Source organism: Lagopus muta, chromosome 3, assembly GCF_023343835.1.
Source record: "Lagopus muta isolate bLagMut1 chromosome 3, bLagMut1 primary, whole genome shotgun sequence".
NCBI classification, from domain to species: Eukaryota; Metazoa; Chordata; class Aves; order Galliformes; family Phasianidae; genus Lagopus; species Lagopus muta.
The window spans coordinates 53,553,574-53,578,959 of NC_064435.1; the positions used below are offsets into that span (position 1 = coordinate 53,553,574).

A 25,386-nucleotide genomic window follows, 5' to 3' on the forward strand; every position below is an offset into this window, starting at 1 on the left:
TATATCTACTATTTGTCCCACTTTATTTTATGTGACTGATAACTAGTAATACTAGTGGGTTACAGTGCAGCTTCTTTATATCTCTTCAAGAAAAGGTTGCATGTGGACTCATTTTTACTGCCAGTTCAGGCTCTACCCAATGTGATAGACACTTGGTTACATTTATAACACACAGTGAAATAATTGTATGTATGTAGGAATCTATATTATGTATATATGCGTATTCATGTATTATGTACATATAGCATATTCAATTATTGAGTGTGAATCTTTGTGGGTTTTTGTTTGTTGTTTTTTGATCCTGATACTTAAAACTTACTTACTGTTTGATTTTTAAAAAAGGAAAGAACAGTGGTAAAATATTCCTATATTTGCATAATATTGGACTTAGTCCTATTCTTGCAACTTTTTACAGTTGCAGAATTTTACATGACTTTGGGCTGCTACGTCTAACAAATATGCTAAATGTAATTATACTCTGGTTACTAGAGCTATCATCTAAAATGTAATACCTTCAGTTAATTAATTAGAAATATATCAACAATAACCTTGCTAGTCTAATGCATGCCTAGCTATTTTAAAAGCTATTACTTGTCCTTGAGAAGTGTCCTCTTTAACATGTCATGATATGACACTTAACTAAATCATATTGACTTGTATTGCATATTAACACACTAACAGCTTCATGTGTCTCTAATAGTCACCCAGCACTTCACTTACATGGAAAAAAAATTACTTAGATGTTATGAATGTGACATGAATTTCACTTTATTCTAACTGGGTCATTATTTTCTTCATTTTGTAAATATGCTTTTGTACCATTAGGGAAAGACTTCAAACTGTTACATAGAATTGCCACAGTAATTATGTCAGTTATACGTGAACAAAATAGGTTTAGAAAAATTAATTTTTTAGTTGATTAGTGCCTTTACATCTGTGTATTTTAATCAATGTAGAGCTGACTGACTAGAAATCCAGCTATTGCTATTGTTTTATAATGGTGTACTGATTATTATTTTAGGCAGTACATTAACACATATCAACAGATTTCAGCATTTTACTATGTATATACTGCAGTATGTAAAAATCCCAAATGCCATTTCAGATGACAAAACCTGAGCTTTCAAATCCTGGCAAGCTGTTGGCAGAAATCTATAGATACTAAAGAGATTAAACATCTTTTAAAGTGTCAGACTGTGATATTTATTTCTCAAATGCTATCTCTAATATTAAAAGCATCTAGAAATATAGAGAAAGGTAGGACATTCATTTTTAATGAGAGGAAAGGTCAAAGTTGAACAATAAGATTTTCTACACTGACTGAATACTGCAAGTGGGATAGCCCTATTCAGCCCACAAGCTAAAGGGTATAAGACAGGATGGAAAGACATATTCTGTTCTACAGTCTTAGGCTACAATGTATCTTTGATTCTCATTCTGTCACTGAAACTATACTAATCATCAAAAGACATAAGTAAATGAATGTGGAGAAATACAACCAGACTTCTTTCTGAATTTAAACTAGTGATTATTCATCCTCACATAATATGTTCCATCTGATTTTTGTCACACGCAGCTGGCTACAAAATACTTACTTGCTAGTGACTATGAACACACAAGATGAGACATCTTTTGCCCTTTTAAGTCTTGGTCCACCAGCATTTTCAGAACTGAGCAATTGATTATCTACAGTTGACCAGATATGCATGCGTCTGGAACGAGTCCAGTATTTCTAGGTCTGGTTAAACAAGCCTATTTGTCTTCCTTCAGGGTGACTGCTGTGTGCAGAGTCCAAGAATTTTGTAAACATGAAATGATTATTTCACTCGCTTCTGTCAGTAGTACTACACGGATATGAACGTGTAGCTTCAAATACTTCAGTTGGAGAAAGAGAACTAATTTTTTTCAGTAGCAGTTCTTTGGAGTTACATTACAGCTAGTAGCAACATCTATCCCCAAAGTCTCTGGGGGCAAAGAGAGCATTACCCACACCATTCCCTTCAACAGAGCATAGCTCTTTCAGTTGGGACAAATTTCAGATTGCAGGACTCGGTCAGATTGCTTTCATTCTGTGGAAGTGACATTTTGGAGTCCCAGTTAAGATACAGTTGGATTCTGTAAGATTTTTCATGTTTTTCAGATGGAATCCGGCGAATATTAAAATTAAATCTGGAACATCAGAAAGGAATAAAGAAAACTTAAAAGAGTCTTTCAGAGTTTACTCAAATACTTAAGTGGTATCATGGATAATGTCATGCTGACATACACAAAGAAACTCCCACAGATTCTCTGTTGGTGATTAATCCTTTAAAATTTATCCAAAGTTATTGCAGCATCTTCTCTCCTTGTGAAAGCAAAACTTCTAAACATGCTACTAATTAAATAGAAGTTGGTGAAAACTTCATAAACATGAGGTATAGATATTCCTACTTCATTTTTCCTCCCTATTTATTGCAATAAATAAAATGGAAATATCTGTGTCATGTTTTCTAAATACTGATGAATTATCATATTTTGTTCTATTTTATTTTTAAGAATGTTGAAAGAATGCAGCTTTCCTCAGAAAAGTTAAGTAATATGAAGAGTATGAAGGGCAGAATCTGTCCTCCTTTAAACAGAGGAAATAAACAGAATAATATTTACACTTTTCAGAATCAGGATAAATTCAGATGGAAATGAATTAACTGAGAAACTTGCTAAAATGATATTGTTCTTTCTTGGGTTTTGTTCTGTTTGTATAGGTTTTAGATGATGAATCTTCCATAACCAGCAGATTTGAAAATTGTGCGGATATTTTCCCATGTAGTTCTTTAATGGAATAATGCTTCATGAGATTCACACCAACACATATTAAAAAAAAATCCTAAAAAGAGATTGCCTTTTTTTTTGTCTATTGATATTTCACACTCCAAAAAGTAATGATTTTTCAAACTATATTTAAAAGTTATTCCACGGATGTGAGTTACTCCTCTGATAACACGGAGATTTAATTTTGACCATTACTTCTAAAAAGGGAATGTCTGCTTTTCCATAAAATGAAGTCTCATTTTCTTGCTAGCTACTTAGTACATGTAATGTACGTCTTCCTGTAAACTGAGGGAAAAAAAGTACCATTTATGCTTGTGCAATCATTCAACATGGTTAATGCCTTACTTGGGATTGAATTAAAATATCTTCAGACATTCTCATTAATTAAAATATCTTTTATAAAACCCATTAATCAGAAAGTCAGGAATACAGCTAGTAATTTTTGTTGAAACTTGCAATTCTGAAAGTCATTGTTTGGGTTGTACTGTTTTGTTGCATTCTTTTTTTATTGGAGAGTTTAAAAATTATCAAAGACTTCAAGAGCACCATGAACATTCTGCTGATATTATTTAAGCTAATTATTGTTATTAGTTGACAAGGTTACTTATCTTCTTCACTAACACTCTTTGTACAAAAGAGCTGGGCACACAAGATAGCAAAATATTCTTTTTTTTCACCATGTTTTCTGTTCTGCATCTTTAACTCATCATTAATTCCTTTCTTCTTTTTAACAGTTTTCACCTTACTGTAACACAATTCTTCCTCCTCTTAGCCTATTTCTTTCCTAGGATGGCACTGAGACTCCCTACCCACTTTATTCATACTCTTCATTCAAAACCTATTCCTCAATTTGTACCTAAAATTGATGAATTACGTAGTTACCCACCCATCAGTTCTGTGCTACAACTGCAATTCATCTGCAATATGTTTACTGCATCTTTAGGCAAGACACATCTTTGTGTGTCAGTATCACCTCTTCACCTGTGTGAGGAGCCCCTGTTGCTTCTCAGCCATACCTCTCTATTATATGAAGATATATAATAATATGTAATAATATATAATAATATTCATAATAATATGAAGATTATTTTGATATTTGACTTCACTGAAGCCTCCTGTGAAAAATTATCTGTTTTGTATTACGTTGTTAAGCCAGAGTCCTGTGGGTCATTCAGAAGGTAATTTTGTTTATTTCAATAATGCCTTAGCTTTTGTATTCCAAATTCAGAACTATTTATGTGATATGTTACTATAATGACAAAATGCAGTAACTGAAATGTAGGAATTGTAGAAATTCAGGGCAAAAGTCCCATGTCTGGCAGAAAGCAGAAATAAATATTAAGTACTCTCAGTTGTTTCAAAAACACTCTAAAACCTCTAATTAAAAACTCTTTTAAAAACCACTCATAAAACGTCTAGAAGAGGGTGTTGGTAATGTGACATTTGTACAGTTCATTGCAGGGTAAAAATATATTCTCCAGAGCAAAGGAAAAAAAGAGGAAAAAAAGAATGAATAAAGAAAATTACAATCAGAATTGTGATCAGGCCTAGCTGATGAAGTGGCACAATACATTTTATCAAAAGAAGTTTTGCTGTCAAGAAAGGAGCAGAGTTTGTGGAAGGCAGAAGCCATATGAGACAATGTAAAAGAACTGTGGAAATCTGTGTAGCAAAACAGGAGGCATAAGGCTTGGGAATTAACCTAAGGAAGAAACATGAGGCCTTTGCAAATAGCAAACTTATCAACAGATGATGCATGTTTGAACAGGTAACAGTGCCTAGATTTCTGTGTTTCTTTTAAATAATTCCACAGATTGTGTAAAGGTGAAATACTATGTTCATGAATAAATTTTCTAATTAAAGAATGAAAGTAACAAGGAAAAGCTAAAAAAGTAATTAAAAAAATAAAAACCCTCTGAATGAAACTTGAAAATATGAATAAAAATTACCTTCTCGAACTGATTTTTCATTTCTTCTATAATTCTTTCTGATATGTATTAATTTTCTTAATTAGATGCAGTTATGTGATAACCAATGCTTGACACTGAGAATTTACCTTTAAAGCTAGAAAACTCTGGTTTTCAGCAGGCAAAATAGGAACAGAACTGTTTCTGTCGTGACTGTTTCAGTCAGTTTTATGCTTATTTAAGTTGGTGACTTTCATATGCCACTGCAATTTCGGTTAGAGATTCGTAGAGAAAAACAAGGATCTTGTTTCCCATCCCTCAATGTATATGTTAGTATTTGTGAGATAAGTTGGGGTGTTTCTGTCAGAAAGTAAAATTTTAAGAAAATCCAAGGGTAGAAGAGTAAATATGAGTAGCGCTACAAATCAAATAACTTTTGTTTGGAATAGGCAAAAACTTTAATGTAGAATAAAATGTAATTTTCAAACATGTTTTTTATATTCATTAATTGGCAGAAAAAAAAATAATCAAAATCAAGTAAAAAATTTCTGAAATGTCTTAATGCCCCTTTAATTTTAGAGACTGTTCTTTGTTTGTTTGCTTGCTTGCTTTTGACTACATAGATATTCCTTTCTGTGCATTTCTGTCTATTTAGCACATAATGATACGTGTGGACTTTCTGTGATGACCTGTATGAGCTGAAGGTGCTGAGACCAAATTGTAAAAAGCAGTTAACTACACAAACCATCAGCGTTCCCTGTACTGATTAGAACAATACCTCTTTCATGGAGATAGATACATATATTTCCGTCTATGTGTGAAAATGATACATAAGACTTCTTTCGAAGTTCATCCCCACACAAGCTCATGAAAATTGGTAACAAAGAAGTGCTTCCAATCCACTGAATTGCAAGGGTACTTTTCAGGGCACCTTTTTGTCCTGGGAACCAGCATGCCTACTTTGTAGGCATTTCCTGTTCTTATTTAGACTTCCTCAGGTTCAGAGCATTCTCTGGTTCTTACCAGTTGAGTGGATAACTTCTATCCATATAAACATATGCATGAGTCCTGAAAGATGTTCTAATTCACTATAACATATTGTATAAAACTCTGTATAAGCCCTCAAATTAAGTTCTTACTGAAATTTGTTTGTATGGATACCTCCCTCCTTCAAACTTTATTTGCAATTACCCTTTTTTCCAGGATTCTGTCAGAGTTGCTGACTATTTAATTCATTACAAGCCAGCCGAAACTGGGGAGTCCATAGCATTGCCATAGTAACTGAACAGACAAAGACTTAATTCATTAGTTTATATAAGTGAGAACTCATATCCTGAAGACAGTAATGGTTATAAATTATGTATGTCTATAAAGTCCACTGCTAATGGATTATATATATTTAATTAATAGGTGGCAATTCCTTAATAGTGAAAAATGGGCTATGGCTGCCCCAGACTCATTCAAAACCAGTTTTGTGTTGGACAGTAAGCCAATCAAGAAGCCAAGGGAAATAAAAAGGAACAAGAAACTACAGTAACAGTAATGCTTTCCATGTGTGCTTTTTGTGTTAAGAAAAGCTATGAATCATACTATTAACTTATTAACTGCTTATTTTGAAGAAGACTGAATCTCAGCTGCAAAACTCCATAAGGCTGTATAGATTTAGAGTAACATTTCATTTTAAATTTTGCAGACTTTTGAGAACAACTGATCTGAAGTTAACTATTATTATTGCCAGCCTACTAACATACTTTTCAGGGATATTGCTAGTATAACAAGAAAGAAGTGAAGGAGCAAAACTGAAGGAAAAATCTCTTGAAGATTTTTTTATGAATCACATCACTATGTCATAGGCAGCATGAATTAGGGGCACTAAATTCTGTTGTACTAAATAAAAAGAAAAGAAAAGAAAAGAAAAGAAAAGAAAAGAAAAGAAAAGAAAAGAAAAGAAAAGAAAAGAAAAGAAAAGAAAAGAAAAGAAAAGAAAAGAAAAGAAAAGAAAAGAAAAGAAAAGAAAAGAAAAGAAAAGAAAAGAAAAGAAAAGAAAAGAAAAGAAAAGAAAAGAAAAGAAAAGAAAAGAAAAGAAAAAAAGAAAAGAAAAGAGGGTTACATAGTCACCACATGCACATTTAATTCAAAGAGCAGACTGACACATATATTTCTCCCTAGATGGAATTCATGGAATTCATGTTTTTAGATTTTATCTTGAGTTTCATGTTTTGTTTCATATCAGGCGATTTGGGTCCATTAATCAATACTTGTCCAGGTCTTGTGGAATATTCGCTGAAGGTAATTTACTCAAATGTCCACCTCCTGAGAAAAGGTAAAACCTCAAGGCTGGAATGCACTGAATCATCCGTTCAGTGATAGTTCCCTAAGACCTGAAACCCTAGCTGTTAGTAAATATCAGGGGAACCTAGAATTATAGAATTACAGAATTACAGAATGGCTTGGGTTGGAAGACCAGCTAGTTCCAGCCTCTCTGCCGTGGGCAGAGTGGCCAACCACAAGATCATGAGTATAATCCAGTATGCTGAATTTAATAGAGAGAAGGAAAAAAAAAAAAAAAAGAAACATGGAATGTGGAGCAGTCCCATGGCTAAACTCTGTGATCATCTTGCAAGGATGGAGACTTGATCATACTATTGGAACCCATAAACAATCTTGCTTTCATTAGCCAGCCATGAAACAGTAGTTAAAAATATGTTTCTGAGTTAATGCACTTTACAAGTGGCCATTAGAGCCAATTTGAATGTAATTAGACGAACTGGTCAGTGAGCTATTTGTGAATCTGTAATCGTGACAGTTCATATAGTGAATGCAACTGGGCTTATTGTGCTGAATGGGACATCACTCAGAATCTAAGTTCAACCACTCCCAGTCCCTCGGATATCTGAAGACAACTGGTACTTAAGGAATTTTGTTTTCTGCCAAATTTCCCTTTTCACACAACACTTCTAACACTGTATCAGTGGGATGAGGGGAACAGGATGTGGTGGAAAGCTATTTAGAGAAATAAAAAGATTTTTAACAAAAAGGAAAGAAAACAGGAAACAGATATGCCACCACCATAAATTTCCATTGCTATCTCATACAATAATAGAAGTGTTTTCTATTTTGTGATTTGGGATTGGTGTTGTTTGGGTTTTTTTATTTTTTTATTATTATTATTTAATTATTATATTGATTATAATTATGATTATGATTATGATTTTCCTCCATGTATGTGATTTTAGGTAAGTTCTGCTTTTTCCAGGAAGATCTAATTGGCTATGAGTTAACATAGCAACTGCCTTAATAGTAATTTTCCTCTTATTTCCTTTCTCTGTCCTTCTCAGTACAGTACAATAATTTTTTTACTTTTGAGATCTCTTCTGAAAAGTGTTTTTATTAAATGATATCCTGTAATAAAAGACTGCTGAAAGAAAACCAGTCTATAAGTTTCTTTTCTTTTCAAAAAGATGTTGAACATTGAATTAAGTATGTTAAACTCTCAACAACAACAGCTGATTTTAATAAAAGTATCTGGCCTGCAGAAGCTTAGACTTGAAAGATTGCTCTGCAAATCAGTGCTTAAATTCCAGGAATGTATTTAACCGCCTGTACAAAGCAATATACCAACATAATGAATGGAAATGCATTTTTCTATGCAGAGTATTTACTGAAGGAGAAATACTTTCATAAAAAAAGGAAAGAAATGACTGTAAGAAACATGCACACACATTCTTCAAAGGAAAAGAAACAGCATGCCAACTGGAACAGGGAGCAGATTGGTTTTAGATCTTGTGAACTTGGTTTTAGATCTTGTGAACTTGGCTTTCAAGATATCTCGCCATCCTCTCTACACAATCAGTTAAGCTTTCCAAATGCACACAAATATTTAAAAAAATAGAGCAGTAATATTTTTTTAAATTAAAACTATCTTGGGAAACATATTTTACCTTGAGAAAACGGGGAAAATCTGAACTGTTTCAAAGTTGAGTTATTGCAAGTTGATCAAATTTTCTGAAATGCCACAAGAAATATATTTTCCTCTGTTAAGGAAAATTATTAAAAAAAAAAAAAAACTTTATCTCATAGAAAAACAAATAGATAATATAAACAGGATAAGAGCGAATATTTAACTGCAGCTCATACCATTTTTTTTTTCTTCAAATATTGATGTCGAACTGGATGCTGAGATATTTACAGCAAAGATCAAGTAGAGATCAAGACGATTTTGTACAAAAGCAAGTTTTGAAGAAAATATGATATAGTACCAATACTTTAGCAATTTAATCTATTTGGATTTACTGTGTCACTGTTGTGGAAACACCAATCAATTCAGTGTACCAGCCACATAATTCACCTACAATAAGCATCCTTCACCTTGAATAGGACTTCCTTCACCAACTATCACTACAATATGGTTCTATATTTAAAAAAGAAAAAAAAATCTTTTTGTACTAAATGGTAAATGAACTGTAAACAGTCTCCTTATAATTCCACTATCTTGGCCATCCACAATTCTCTTAAATCTACCATTTAAAATATTTTTGATAACACCACTGTTTCTGACTACTTTTTTCTGCTCTTATATCATCCATTTTGCTGTCAGCCCTTCTTGTTTTTTGCACCTATGAACTAACAATTTGCTTGCTGTGAACTGAACACATGTAAAATAAATAAATAGATAATGGATAAATAGATAATATAAAAACCCAGGGTAGTTTGTGCTTGCACCAGAACAACTGAAGTAGAATGTTTGAAGCAGAAAATGCATGTAAGGCAAGAAGGAGACTGAGATGCTTATGGCATGTTTAAGGCTTCAGCTCCTTGGGCAGGTAATTGTTTCATTTACAACCAAGCTTAATCTCTTCATATTGCAGGGCTTCTTCCTGTGTAGCATTCAGTTTGTTGGGAACTCTAATACAATATAAGAACTCCTTCCAACTTCACTACATGGAAATCCAAATGTTTGCACTTCATATCATTCAGAGAACGTGTTCCAAAACAATGCTTGTTTCCTGACCATAAAACAAAGACATTAAAAGAACTGAAAGAAAATACGTATTTCCAGATAATGTCTTCTGATTTTGGTACAATTTTGTAGCTGATACTTAAATATTGCAAATATTGGCTCAATGTACGAACAAGCACAAACTAAACAAAGTATCAGAAATTTCTAACTAAGATTCTTCATGGCTTTTTCACACTTTGAAATGAGTTGAGTTTAATATAGTAAATTAACTTATATATGTTATTATCAGCAAATGGCAAATTAAACTCAAAACTGGTATTCCAGTAAAAAGATTTCCATGTTATGTTTGTAACTTCTAGATCCTTCTAGTAAGCTGCTGTTGAGGTATGTTCTCTAGAGGGTTTTAAGACACTGTCTGCAGTGGTGGATCCCTGAATGACATTTTTATTTCAACTGATTAAGTAGAAAATAGAAATTATGGAGGGTTTTTTTTTTGTTTTTTTTTTTGGGGGGGGGGTGGTTTTTGTTTTTTATGTACATAAAAACTGTGTAGTGTAAATTTTAGTTTTATAAAACTCAAAGAAGCTTTTTTATTTTTTCTATTGGGAGAGGGATGGGAGGATATATAACTTTAAATTTGAGATTCTGGACTGATTTGTAACTAATCATGAAATAATTTTGAACCATTTGTTTTAATCTAATGGTTAACTTCATGAAGCAGAGCAAAACAACTTTTGAAAAATAAACCTTCTGCAATTTGCCAGCAACAGAGAAGCAGCCTTCATGCCTGATCTTGGTGTTGTGACTGGCAGCAGGGATGGTCTGGCTTAGCATCCCCCACTTATCTGCTTTGTCCAGCTGCAGGAGGCAGCAAGCCATCAGAGGCTGCTGAGACTGTCACCTATGGTTCTCCTGTGCATCAAAAAATCAATGTGTCTGACGGGCAAATACTTTATATTGTCTTTTACAGAAATGAACTTGCCACCACTTGACAGCATTTCAACCTTTTGCACCTATTAAGGAAGGAAACATTAATTCTGTTCTCTTCTCTCTAGGTTTTTCTATATACTACCTCTGACCGTGTCCTAAATGAATCAAGAAATCAATTTGCAGCCCCTCTGCCTCAGTTAAATCAAGCTTATTCACAGTTTCTGCTGAGTAAAAAAAATATTCAGCTCTTCTCTACAGGTATCTGCTGCCACTTTGACAAGGTCTATCAAAGCCTTGACCAGTGTTATGATGTCCAAAATGTACCATTTCCCTGATATTTTTTTAAGCCTTACTTGTAACACTTTTATTATTGCATTGCTTTTGTTAATAATATCTACGTGAAACAATTCTTCTCCCAGAATCAGTGCCTATTAAATATAACTATTAAATGAGGTGGAAAAATTAATGCTATTACTAAAAGAAGAAAATATAATATAAAATAAAGTCCCAGAATGCTTCCTACATGCAAGAAAATGCATATATTTGAGGGCTTGATTTGATTTCTCTTGATGTTCTTGATTTGATTTTCTCTTTTCTGCTGAGACAATTGTTTCAGTTGCAGGAAATTATTTATTATTTAATACTGTAAAGACTCTGTGTAATAAGAATTGATTATTATTTTTGTGTTGTTTTCTTAATACTGAGTTGCTGAGAGCACAGTTATTCGTTTGAGTTGTTGATGATAGAAGAATGCCTGGTAGTGACTTTTCATTATTTAAAGAGGAGCTACAGGAAAGAAGGGGACAGACTCATTAGCAGGGTCTGTAGTGATAAAACCAGAAGAAATGGTTTCAAGCTTAAAGATGATAGATTTGGGATATAAGCTTCTTGGATATAAGGGAAAACTCTTTTACAGTGAGGATGGTGAGGCACTGGAACAGGTTGTGCAGAGATGTGGGAGATACTCTGTCCCTGGAGTCGCTCAAGGTCGAGGTGAACTAAGCCCTGGGCAACCTGATGTAGCTATGGATGTCCCTGTTCATTGCAGGGAAATTGTACTAGATGACCTCCAAATGCTCCTTCCAACTCTAAGGATTCTCTGATTCTCTGATTCTACAAGAACTAACAAGCTCTGCTCATGAAGAAAAGGCCTCAGAATCTGACCTTGGACTAGGATGTGAAGAGGCTCATATTTCCATTGCGGATAGCTTGCAGTATCACCCCATGTTAGCCTCTCCTATTGATGGACATTCTTTGATTTTTACTACCTATCCATATGTGTCAGCAGTGCTAGGACATGAACCCCAGTTGGACCCACCGTGCTGGAAAGAGCCGCCCTGTTACTACAACAGTGGTTCATCCTGTGTGCAGTCACCCAGACAGATATGGCCACAGGCATATGTGCAGTGAGAAATTACTTGCATACGAGTGGGAAGATCCAAGGGGGAACAAAAACACCCCAGAGACCTCAGTGATGGCTCCATCTTGGACTGCAAGACATAATAGCAGCAGCCGTGCTTATCTGCCTGATCTAAATTTCAATGGTGCGGTCTGTTGCAGCATGGGACAGAGGAGTCATGTTTCTTGTAAAATTACATGTATTAGTTGAATGATTAAAATTTTTGACCATCTGAGCCCATTCAATTTCCACAATGAAAATCAAATTGATCTTAAGTCATGGCAGTCTTTGAGACTGGGTTCTCTTTTCCTGTAATCGTAAGAGGGTAGAAATCTCTTCTTGAGACTAAAAAATTGCTGATTTAAAGAGCTGAGTAGAACAACATTACATGTAAGGCACCAGAAAATAGTCTAATTTTATAACATTTGCACAATCCTAAAAATGCTCATATGAAAAGCTTAGCAATCAACACAGTTTATCTCCATATGACATTTCCAAATTCTATTTATGTATTTCATGGGTCAATCTTTTACAAAAATAGCTTTGTACACCATCTATCTAATGATCTGGCATTTGAAAAAATTCAATTTATACATTAAATTTGATGTGAGAGGAAAACCAATACACTTACCACTTCTTTGTGATGTAAGTCCGGATGTCATCCTAATTTGTCAGGAAACATCTTTCTATATTCCAGGGGTACAACAAGGGATATAAAGTAACATAAATCATTCTGGCTCATCTATCATAGGGATTTACTGCTAAAGGTAAATTTTGACCCAGCCACTATATATTCCAGAGATTCATAAACAGGAGTACTAGCAACATCCTAATCTTCTCTGACAGTTATCTGCATTGCGTGGAAGATGAAAGAGTGAGAGATCAGTCATTGGAGGATGAATAGGGCAGTAACTTAAACTAGCACTATTGTCCAGTTTACTGACAAAGGGGCTGCAAATGCTTGGACTAGAGTCTGTGCAATAGCAGGACAGCTAACAGCTTCAGCAACTTCAGCTTAAAGGAAGTGCTAAAACGATCACATTTCTATAAAAACAAACAAAAAAACACACACAAAAAAAAAACAAGAAATGATAAAAGATAACTTTAAAGAAACAGGTACATGATTCCTGTATCAAACAAACAAACAAAAAACAAAACAAAACACCAAAAACAACTTCAATCAATCAATAATCAATCAATCAATCAAAAAAACCAAAACAAAACAAAAAAAAAAAACAGAAAAACCCAAAACCTTGGCTGAATTCCATTAAATTCAATTGCAATTCTCTCATTTTCCTTTTTACGTACTCTCCTCACATTATTTATTTGTTGTATAATTATAGACATTCTCTTGTAATTCTTTGTGTTAGAAAAACATAGTTTCACTACCAGAGCTGAGTAAAAGCAATTTTTACAGTGATGATGGACTCTAGGAGAATATGGTAGTTTTCTGTATTCTTTGTGTAGGACGAAAGAGAGTCCGAATTTGCACCATTTGGAGAAAAAAAATACCATTTAATAATATCTTAATGTCATGGATAACAGTCAAAAGACATATGATTGCTCCTGGGCTGCGTTCGTAATCTCAAAAACGCATGTGAGCAAGGATGACAGAGGGCTTCTGTTCCTGACTGCACATTCATGGCAATCGCCACAGAAATACATAATGCAAATCACAATTTTCTGTATATGTGCATATATTTACACATCTGTTTTCAATAAAAATTCCAAAAATAGGCAAGGAATTATAGATTATATAAACCTTCAGTGCTACTGCATTACAATTTCTCTATTCCGTTTATGGACATTTTTGGCAGTTTTCTTGAATTTTTTTAGAGAGATTTCAGATGGCAAGAAAGCACAGATTAACAATTTCACAGGGTTTTTGTTTGTTTGTTTTTGTTTTCTTTCTTTTTTTTTTTTAACTAACAGGCTTAAATACCGTGTGTAATTGACTCCTAAAAAGTCTATCTTGTTCATTTTGACCAAACCTGTATGAGAATGAGAGCAGGGTGTTTTTAATATTTATACATAGAAGTCTTTAATATATTTTAACGCAGTTGCAAAACACTTTTTACTAAAAGTAAACCAGGAAAACATCAAGTGACAATTCACATTTCATCTAATGTTTTATCAAGAATTTTGCCACTCAGAAATTGGAAAGTGACAATAGTAGGAATGCAAATTAAGTTTGTTCTTCACAAATTTAATATTGTAGCAGAATAAGATATTATTGGCAAACTTAATTCAAGTATTACTGTGCTTTTATTTGTAGCATTATGTTTGCAGACACAGTCTTTTACTGTGGTGCTAGGTGTTTTGGTTTTTTTTTCCAATTGAAGACCCATTGTGCTGTTTCTTATTTGAATGTCTCTTGTTTCAGACTTAGAAAGAGTTTGACGTAATAGCTAGAACAGTGGTCTGTGAACTGGAGATTCTAATTTAATAACACTCTCCATCTACAAAGTCTTCACAAAGTTTATGTCCCTGCTAGTAAGGCTGGGGAGTAATGTCCTTTTGCAAACACTTAACAGTTGCTGCTTGTTAGCACCAGCAATTGTCATTCTTTTTAATACTGAGTCAAAGACACTGTGGAGAAGAGGTTTGTATGCCTTTATATCCAAGCATAATTATGTTCCCAGCTCTGTCCCATGTGGTCTTACTGACACTGCTCCATCCTCATTAACTTCTTCTGTAATGGATATCCACCTTGTCTGCTTAGCAGGGCTCAGAATGAAAGTTTCCACAATACTTGTGCTCCTTTTGGCCAGTATAATTGACCACACAGCACATGCTTGCTTGTTCGTCTTCAGAAACATGTATTTTCTTTGGGTATGTATGTTGAAAGGATGGATAAGGAATACATTCTGTTATCTTTTCTGCTTAGCATTGTGGCTCAGAAGCACTTACGAACATAGTTGATACAGAGAGAAGATTAAGAGACAATGGTAGAATAAATTTTTACTGCCAGTGGTAGAAATCAAGACTTTCTGTGACTTGTAATATAAATACAACCAAAATAATGCTTTTCACCTACAACAGAACTAAAACTCTGAATTATGCATTGTATTGCTAAATTTGTTGGTAAAACTACAAGTTTGTAATTAAACAGATTCTAAGTAGACAAATTAGGATTAGTGCTGAACCAGAATTTCCCATGTGTAATTAAAATCGATATGATGCAAAGGACACAGTATGAAAAAAAATTATGTCAAAGAGTTATAAAGTATCAAAGCAAAAAAAGGGGGGGAGGGAAGGAGAGTGGGGAGCCAACGATAAAAAGCAACAGGGAGCATAAAAGATGAGAACATGAAAAATCTGCCCTATAGCATGCTACATACTGCCTTATTAATTCAATATAAAAATGTGCAGGTATCGCCTGATATTTAGTTTAGGTTAGTAATTACAAATTATTCTGAAACAAGGAGGCAATGTCTTGAATTCATTTTTAAATATTCAACATTATACACATTCCAAATGTAAGATATGCATTAAAACATCATAAATTATCTGAAATAAGGTATAAATCATGACATTTGTGCTCTAAAAATGTGTGGATTTCCATGGTAGGGCTGTAATTTTTATTTTTTGATTTTAAGCTTCTTTTCACAGAATGCTTTGTGGGCAAGCTGCTTTTTCTTCCTCCCTCCTCTTTCCTTAAAATCGAATCCAACAGTGGGTTTTCATTGTCTTCTAGTTCTTACGTCAACGTGTTTTTCAGACTGTAGAGAAGCATAAATTCCAAACTCCAGACACAGGCCTGTCTGTATTCATTTTATGTAATTGCTTGGTTCAACACTTCTAACAGGAAAAAACTGAACATTGAAACGTATCTTTATAACTCTCAAAACAAAATCCACAGACCAATTTATGTACCTTAGTGCAAATTTATCCTCCTACAAATCAGAAGTAGTTTGTCTGAAATGATTTTACAACTGCAAATGACTTTAAATTACAATTTATTAAAAAGTAATGACATAATTTAAATGCCATTTAATTCTATCAATTTCATAACAAAATAATCTGTGAAAAATGAGTGAATTGACAGATATTTAGCATTTTAATAACAGTGCATAGCTGTTAAAAATTTCTGGGTTATATTTTAATGCATACATCTCAAATAGAGGCTAATCAATGAGTTTAAACATGAAAAATAGATTATAAGTATACATTCTAACAGCATACTATATAAATATTTTGATAGTATATATATTGCACTACTCTATGAAAATTTTGTTTATTGAAAAATTGCCATTTTTCATTTCAGATCCAATAAAAGTAAAATAATCTTTTTTTTTTTTTTTTTTTTTTTTTTTTTGTCTGAAACATTTTGCAGTTAGTAGAGGTAGAATTATAAAGAGTAACAAAACTTGATGTAAAGCTAAGGCTGAGCTGCATTTTAAGAAAATAGATTCTTATTGCTACAGTAAAATGGAGAACAGCAAAACAAGAAGTATTTCAAAGTATTCCTGTAAGATAACAAGTTTTCACTCTAAGCACTGTAAGCACATTTTAATGGCAATTACTGGCATGAGCATAGATGAAGTCTTCACAAACAATCTGTCAGAGGAGGGGCTCTTGCAGAAACAGCTTGATAACCAGCATGAACATTTTAATGTGCAAGTTGTGCAGGCATAGCAATGTTTTCACTTGGTAAATTCAACTTAGTTAAATTTCAGCACCAAGTGGAGCTACACAACAAACTCAGAGGAAACAGAAAAAGTTGTTTTCTCCTTTTAGAAGTTTTGGGTGGCTCCTGGCTTTGTCTTTGTCTGTCATGGATTTTGCATTGGAGACATCCAGATAAATATTTTCAGTTTAATTTTTGAAGATAACAGTGACAAAAAATATAAAAATCTTACCTGCGTAATCTCAAGGCCTTCAATGTTTGGAGAAGTGAGTATCGTTAAAGTCAAATGAAACAACAGATGAGGAGAAGGAAGAAGTTCTTTTTGACTTCACAGATCTTTGAAAAGCTTTAGGAGTTACAGCTTCCTGCCAGTATAAGTCACTCCTGCTTTTATTTTTGAAAACTCACAGTACAACACTGCATACTGCATGCTATTTTGGGTGCCCTGAGTAAAACTATGAACACAGGCACTTTTGTGCAAAACATCATAAGGCCTCTCTGATGTTCATTCAGAGTTCAGAATTAAAATGCAGAAGGCTCTAGCAAGCAAAATACGAGCTGAATTTCTTTTTCCTATTGGAAAAATAAAGTACTCCCTGGCAAGTAACCAAGGTGGTGGGAAGGTAATTCATTTTGTGTGAGAGTACTTTGCAAGTGAAAAGGATATGCCCTCTGTTTAGAGATTAGTCAGGGAAGCAAGTAATCAATTTAGAGTAGTCACAAAAGTTAGTGAAAGAAGAATTTCTGAAATCCTTTATTACTTTTTTTTTTCTTTTCTTTTCTTTCCTTTTTTTTTTTTTTTTTTTCACTCTAGACTTTTTATTTTCCCCAAAATAATTTAGTTTCAAGAATCATAAAATCTCAACAATGAGGAGGAAACAAAAACAGCAATGCCCAACATATAGTTGAATGTATTTATGTATTTTCTTATGTATTTTGACAGCTTTTTCTTGCAATTGTCTATAAAAGATGTTTTTCTATTAGCTAGAATTGTTTCTTTTTATTTTTCTTTTTTTTTTTTAACCACCTGAAAAAATAAGGAGATGGTATAAGCATCATTAAAAATAATTTTAAAACATTGTTCAATAGGAATGTATTTCTTTCATTCAAATGAAATTTTATGTTAATTAGATTTAGGAAATTTTGAACAACAGTTTATATACTTCTTGTACTCTCCTTGCACACTCAAAAAGACATTAAGGATACTTTGGGACTACACAAGAGATGTGGATTACAGTAACAGTTCTGTAATGGTTATAGTAGATAGGTTTATAGGTGAGAGAATATTAGCGCTACACAAGTATTATGCTAGGCCAAGAGGCTTTTTGAGAAGTCTAGAAAGTTAAAACAACAACCGTGGTGTTTTTCCAGACTTAAATGTATCCTGCTAATGATAAAACTAATCTAAGTAAATAAAAGCAAGCAAGCACAAACAATATTCTGTTCTGGAGTTTTCCTGAAGTTTCCATTGGTGACTTCAGGAATGCTTTCTCTTTCTTACTTCTTCCTCACTCAGACAAAGAAGCTTTAGCATCTATTCCTTTGTGGAAATTGAGAAACTTTTATATGATTGTTTATCACATTTTTTACATATTTATTTCTAAAAAAGAACAAAAGCAAGTTCAGCTCTGCATACCTTGCTCAGACATTCAGAAATCACGGCCAGAACACAGAAGACAGTATATAAGAAAACGTGATTCTTCAGTATATGTAATACATTAGTCTCACTGACTTACTAGTGCTGCAGCATAGGTGACATTTCATTCTCCAGAGCAGGATTAAGTAGAAGTATGTGAAGGAAAAGGATAAAAGCATTGCTGACAGTAGTTAAACAAGGGGTGTTCATTTGCTGAGCATGCTGTCTTTTCACAGGATATAATGTAAGATATGCCATCTGAAGGGAATAGAACAGAGCAGTAGGAAAGAAGGCAAAATGGGAGTGTTTGCTGAAGAGATTATGAGGCAAATTGACAGCAGAGAGAAGGAGACTTTTAGCAGGATACAGTTATTGTGCAACATAAGGACAAAAGAAATGAGCTATGTAGTCTGCTCCTTAAAAAAGGCATGCAAGAAGACAAATTCCAAAAATTATGAAAGAAACATTTTTCAACCAAAAGAAAAACACATGCATACACACGAAGTAGCATTCTCATATGACAAACAGTCTCCACTTCTCTTTGCCTACACATCTGTTTGCAATAGGCTTTTTTATATTAACACTGAAGGGATATAATTTTGACTGCCACATACTGATGAAAACATTTACCCTGTCAGAGATTTTTTTTTTTTTTTTCTGGTCTCATAGACCATGTTGTTTCCTGCAGAGAAGAATCAGCAATATGGCAGCTTTCAGCTACTAGCATCACTTTGGCTGTTGACACAGATTCCATTTAAGGTATATTTAAAAGCTTAAAATCATCTCACTCTACTGGGAACATCTGTTACTCACTGCCAGTGGAATTAGGAATGGAATCAGAACAAATCGACAGATCAGTTGGGAGGGAACATATAATGAACTTTGTGATTGCCTCAGCAAAATCTTGCTGGAGGTTTGGAAAAAGTTGAGCGTACACTAATTTATCCAAATAAATGAATAAGTTAACATAGAGCTATTGGAAAGAAACTTCTCCCACAGATCTACAGAGGGGATGGCAACCACTTTAGCTAAACATCATAACGGCTGCGGGTCAGAATTCAGTCATAAATTATTAGAAGATGTGGTGAAGAACAACAAGATGTGTATTTTTCCCATGTGGTTAACTGTGTAGCCCTCATACATTTTTTCACATATATGGACAGCCCACTACAAGAGTTAAAAAAACTGTTCTATCACTGCAGTGTGTAGGTAGATATGTAGGTAAGTGTTCTTACACTCATTCACATGTAGAAAAAAATAAACAGCATGAAGGGAGTGAAACATTAGAAATGTTAACCACAGATTCATGAAGGAATAATAGGGAGAAAAAATCTATAGCTATGACTGATCAAACTATTGTTCTGATCTACTATAATTTCTTGGAGAACTGATATAGACATTGGTTTGAGAATTGGTCAATTCAACCTCATTTGGAAAAGACATTTGTATATACATTTCAGTGGCCGAAAAATAACCCTGCTGGGTTTGTTCTACAAAATGAAATTAAATATTCCATTTTCAGAAATGTCAAAGGGTAGTTGTTTTAATGTTTGTGTGTGTGTTTTTTTTTAATTAATCCCCGTGACATTTTCATTCAAAAATGTATGACATTAAATTTAACAAAAAAAAAAAAAAAAAGAGTTTCTTGTCTGAAGAATCTGAAAATGTCAGTGCTTTATGCTAGTTTTACCAGCTAAGAATAAATCATAGGTTTGAAATTGATGGCTTGAAAGACAATTGTATAAAGAGAAAAGCCTTTGAGATGAGCCACTGGGTGAGGAAAAGATCCAACTGTCATCCCTGCTGCCAAGCAGAGCTGCATGGGAAGAAGAAAGCAAAAGGACAAAATATTTTCTTTTTGTCCATGGGAACTATGAAGCTTGCACAAGACAAAGTTCCCTTACTCTAATACCTGTGGACCACCCTTAACGTCTAAATTTCTGTGGCTTTCTAGGTATGGGAGAGGGGAATATAATAAGACCATTTTTCTTGGAGAGCTCTTTTTTCTAGAATGAAAGCTAGAGTTTTCAATTATGGCCTGAGAAAAGGTCTTTCTCCCAACAAAAAAAGAAACTAAAATTACCATGCTTTCTTTGATGTGCCTTTTTTTTTAGTGGGAAGGAGATGAAAATTCCTCTTTCTTTCTTTCTGTTGCTTTAATTCAGGGAGAGGGCATTTGGAAAATTTTTTCTTTTTACTTTGCAACTTGTGTTTTGCATTCAGATTCAATGGTAGATATAAGAGAAGTCAATACAAATTTCATAGTGCCATTCCTGGGACAATTTGATCTGAACTGTCTTAAAATTAATCCTAGCTTGTTTTTTTGTTGTTGATGATGATAATTGCTTTCACCTGATTCAAGCCTATCACAAACTAAAATAATTTCTTATTTTGGTGAGGTTTTTTTTTTTTGTGGTTTTTTTTTTCGTTGGTTGGTTGTTTTTGTTTTGTTTTGTTTTGTTTTTTTGTTCTTTTTTGTTTGTTTTGTTCTTTTTTGTTTGTTTTGTTGTGTTATTTTTGAACATATGAGTATATAAATAAAAGCAGAATTTAGAGCATTTAACCTGCCCATCTTCACAAAAGTACAGCAAGAGGGCCAAATGAATTACTTCAGATGAAATAATCACTCTGTCTTCTATAAAGACAGGCTTACAACATTATTTATTTTGCTGCAATTCTCTCAGTAATATCCACACTGACTGTCTCTTTTTTATGTCTGTGTATAAATGTAAATATTAACAGTGTGTTCTGTCGAAAAGCTAGCTTGAAGCTGCAGTAAAGTCAGTGGAACTCTTAAGGCAATCAGCAGATCAGTTAATATGGGCTGAACTTCAGAATTCTAAATTGTGTTCATAAACAATAATAAAATTTACATTTTTTGTTTGTGTTGCTCTGTTTTAGGGAAAAAAATGCTACTGTAACTGTTAACATGGCACTATCTCTCACAGATTCATAGCTGGTGTAAGATAAGTTCACTCTTCCTTTAAAAGGCAAAGACAGGTCAGTTAATACAGAATAACTGCTGGTTGTAAAATGCTCCCGTTTGATCTGTGAACGGGATGGGCAGAAGTAAAGCTTCATTGGTGTGGTCTACACCAATCAGAATAGCTGACGAATCTGACAATTTGGCACCAAGAATGTAAGATGTTCCTGTAGAATTAGTTCTTGTTAATGTGTGTTGTTGGGCTTTTTGCAACTAAGTAAGAAGAAAGAATATATGTGTGCAGTTGGTAGTGATATATCTAAAGGACAATAAAAATACAGCGCAAATATAAAGATTAAGCTGTTACTTTTTGTAACAGGTTGTGGGAGAAGGTTATTTTTTACAAAGGAATAGAGAATAATAAGAAAGTTGCATAAAGATATAGAAGTGATTTTGTGAGTAAAAATTTCTGAGTATCTTGGAAACCTTCTGCTAGTCCCTGGCAAATAGAAAAGGACAGGGAAAAAAAAAAAAAAAAAAAAAAGAGAGAGAGAAAGAAACAGCCAGACCTCCCCTCCAGATTACAGAGAAATTAGTCAAAATTAAATATGTTGTAGATGCAGTAAGTAGGCTGGAGATAGAGGGTAGGGAGAGACTTTGCATTCTAAATTAAGAACAGTTTATTTGTCTTCCCAAGAATAAACCAGATGGAGAAAAGTGACTTACACAGCTTGGTCACTAGCCAGACAGAGGACCATCTTTTCTGGCAGTCAGGGGAAGGAGAAAGCAATGCTTGACTAGCACAGAGTTCCAGTCAAATGAAGACATGGGAGCCCAGGAGCAAGGTCAGCCATGCCATAGGTGCTGGCCAGTTCCCTTGCAGCCAGATGGAGAACAGTTCATAAAGCAGTTGAGCAGCTGCCTTCAGGAGCCATCCCACCTCCCATGCAACCAGCAGGGTTGTGAAGTTTCACACAGGGAAGGAGGATGATCGAAAAAGGAATTATCCTTGCCATTCAATGACTCTGATATTTGGAAAGGGCTAGGGGATTCAGGAAGCTAAATCCAGTAAGGATACAAAACAGACACTTGAATTCCATTTGGTACAGAATGCAGAAGCTTCTCTCTTTTTGACCTTGGCTTAATACCTTGTCTCCCAAAATGGAAAAGAAATATCATGTTATTATTCCAGTTGCCCAATGATTTTAGGATCACTGGTAATATTTATCATAGGCCCAGACTCAAATCTTTACGTTCCTTAGAGTACTTAAAGGTCACATTCATAATATTATTGCTATTAAACTAATTAAAATGTTTAATTTTTGTTTCACATCAATAACAAAATATTCAATATTTACTTAAGAGTCTGACATAGCTTTCATTAGTACCATACTATAACTTAATGGTGCTACTCTTGTTTTAATACCAGTAGAGCAGACATAAATAATGCTTACATTGCAACTTTATAATAGTAATTTGGTGTTAGCCAAAACTTTTGTCTGTGTCCTATTTTCATCTATAGGAACATGATCAGAATCAAACAGTAACATGGACAGAATCAAACAAGACTACAAAGCTCTGGGAGTGCAAGTGAACAGCACTGGAGCCCAAGTTATCTTCCCTTCAGTTTTGTTGCTTGGAGGAAAGAAGAAAGCCAGAAATAGACATATGATGCATAACTTCTGATTATGTGAGTGGTGCTGGAGAGAAGGCCTTAGTTTTTATGACAATGGGACTTTCTGTGAAGATTATAAACTGCTAGGGAGGGATGAGATCCACCTGTCTAGAAGAGGTGGTTCAGTCTTTGGCAGCAGACTGACTAACCTAGTAAGGTGGGCTTTAAACTGAAGGACTTTGGGGGTGAGTTCCAAAGGGGCAGTGCTCATGCTGTTGCAACTGATGTGGAAATAAGTCAGGCCAATCAGATGAGAGACAAACGTTAGCTGCTTCCTGTGATATGAGGCTGAAGGCCAGATGTCTCAAGAGTATAGCTATGGGGAATCCTTTTGCATTCCTGGAGGAAAACTGGCATCCTCTGCTCCCCTTTATTCTCAGAAGTTTCTGTATACCAGTGCACACAGTCAGGAATAATCAAGGAGAACTAGAGAACTGTATGCATTTCACAGGGCCATGATCTCATTGTGACCATAGAGACATGATGGGACAACTCACATGACTGTAATGCTGTCACGGATAGCTATGTTCTTTTTAGGAAAGACGGGCTGGTGAGGCAAGGTGATGCTCTAAGCAACTGGAATATATCAAGCTCTGCTGAGATGCATGACAAATGACTTGAGAGCCTGTGTGTGAGAATAAAGGGTCAAGCAAATATGGGTGACATATCTGATATATCTGTAGCTTCATTCACAAGTACCTAAGTACCAAAAAATAACAAGAAGGCAAAGCTTATTTTCTTGGGTACATTTCTGACCTTGTGTGATTGCATGCACTCTGGGATTGATCTTCTCTACGTTAAAACAGTAGACTTTGAAATAGTGATAGGTACAGCTCTTATCTTATCTGTCATCTCAACTTCAGTGATGAGCGCTGTGTGTGTTAGCAAGGAAAATGTTTCCTGACGTGCAGGGTCCCTCTTATGCTGTGGAGGCTGCTGTAGTGATGAAGTTTATCTAGCTGAAGTGTGAAAGATCACTGATACCAGTATGAAGAAAAATACTGTGGCTATGCTTAATAACTGATGTACCCTTATCTTTATGGTTCTGTACTGCATAATATATAAAATTGTCAGCATGTTTTATTGCAAATTAGTGTCTTCATTTCACCATCTCTATACAGTCTCAGTTTTCTAGTGAAGTAAATACTTGAAATACTTGTTTAGATCTTTAATGTCATCAATCTTGTCTGCTTTTCTTATGGAGAAAGTAGAAATTTTCAGAATTGTAGAATCCTAGAATCACAGAATCATTGAGGTTGGAAAATAAATTTAAGACTATCAAGTACAACTACCAACCCATCACCACCATTCCCAATAAATTTAAATCCCATTATTTTTAACTATATTACTGAAAACAGTACGTAATGGCATATGACATTCTAAATTCTGCTTTCAAATATGCTCTAGACCTGACCTGGAAACACAATTCTCAGTATAGTCCCCTGCATAGCTCTATGTTAATTGGAAAAATAGCCTCATATACTGGAGTATATCAATACAATCAATTAATCAGCTTTATTGTCAATGACCTATTGGCTTGACTTTGGAAAAATTAATGACTCAGTGTGTGATCCATAAATTAACTTCAAGCTTCTTAGGAACTTCTTGAAAGCAAACAATCACAATCTTCTAGCTTAATATAATGACATCATTCTATTCTATTTCTACACAAAGTTTTGTGTAAAAATAACACCCCATGTCTTTGGAATTGCCAGACTTTGTTTGGACTCACTTTGAATATAATTTTTATTTGTTTGTACATTAAAAAAATTGTATAATATATAATATCAGATGATTTTCTCAGTGGTCTGCAAAAGAGTATAAGGACACTGCCTGGATGTGTGGGGATGAGATCAAGAAAGTCAAGACACAGTAAAAGGTAAACTTGGCAAGGAATGCAAAGAATATAAGAAGAAAAAAGAAAGTAAAAAGAAAAGAAGAAGAAATACAAGGGAACTACCTTGAAAGAGAATACTAAATGGAGTGCAACTACGCTGATAAATAAAATAAGAGAACAAATTGGAGAAAGCTGAGGTAATCAAATATTTTTTTTTGCCTCATGACTTCCCTGTCAGTCATTGTTCCCACAACACTCAAGTCTATCATATCTTTGAAGAACCTCGAGGCAGGGAATGAGAGAATGAAGTCCCTTCCACAGTGAGTGAAGACCAACTTTAAGACAACCTAATATTAAATTTATATAAGTCCTAATGAGATGCATCACAAGATCCTGAGGGAACTTGCTTAGGTGCTTTCCAAGCCACTCTATCATACTTAAAAAATCATGACAGTCAGAACAATCTCAAGGGACTGGAAAAAGGGGAATGTCACTGTCATTATTTTTTTTTTTTTAAAGGGTAGAAAGGAAGACCTGGGGACCTGCAGACCGGTCAGCCTAATGTCTGGGAAGATTATAGAACTGATCCTCCTGGGAGCTTTGTTAATGTACATAATAGATATGGAGCTGATTCAAGACAGTCGACATGACATGACCAAGGAAAAATCATGCCTGATCAAT

General features: G+C 34.3%; 1 protein-coding gene across 5 annotated transcripts in view; it reads right to left on the minus strand.

Moving 5' to 3' along the window:
* The window catches only part of CDH19 (cadherin 19), a 100,885-nt gene that overhangs the window by 43,896 nt on the left and 31,603 nt on the right, over nt 1–25,386 (minus strand). For 2 of the 5 annotated variants that reach the window (XM_048939765.1, XM_048939771.1), the window contains exon 2: nt 12,636–12,690. The exons of 1 other annotated variant lie outside the window; for it this stretch is intronic. In XM_048939765.1, the coding sequence (XP_048795722.1) occupies nt 12,636–12,666 (31 nt within the window). In that variant the 5' untranslated portion in view covers nt 12,667–12,690. Of the gene's footprint in view, nt 1–12,635; nt 12,691–16,866; nt 17,052–25,386 lie in introns of those variants that run through there. 2 more of the 5 variants (XM_048939766.1, XM_048939767.1) reach the window with 2 other exon arrangements.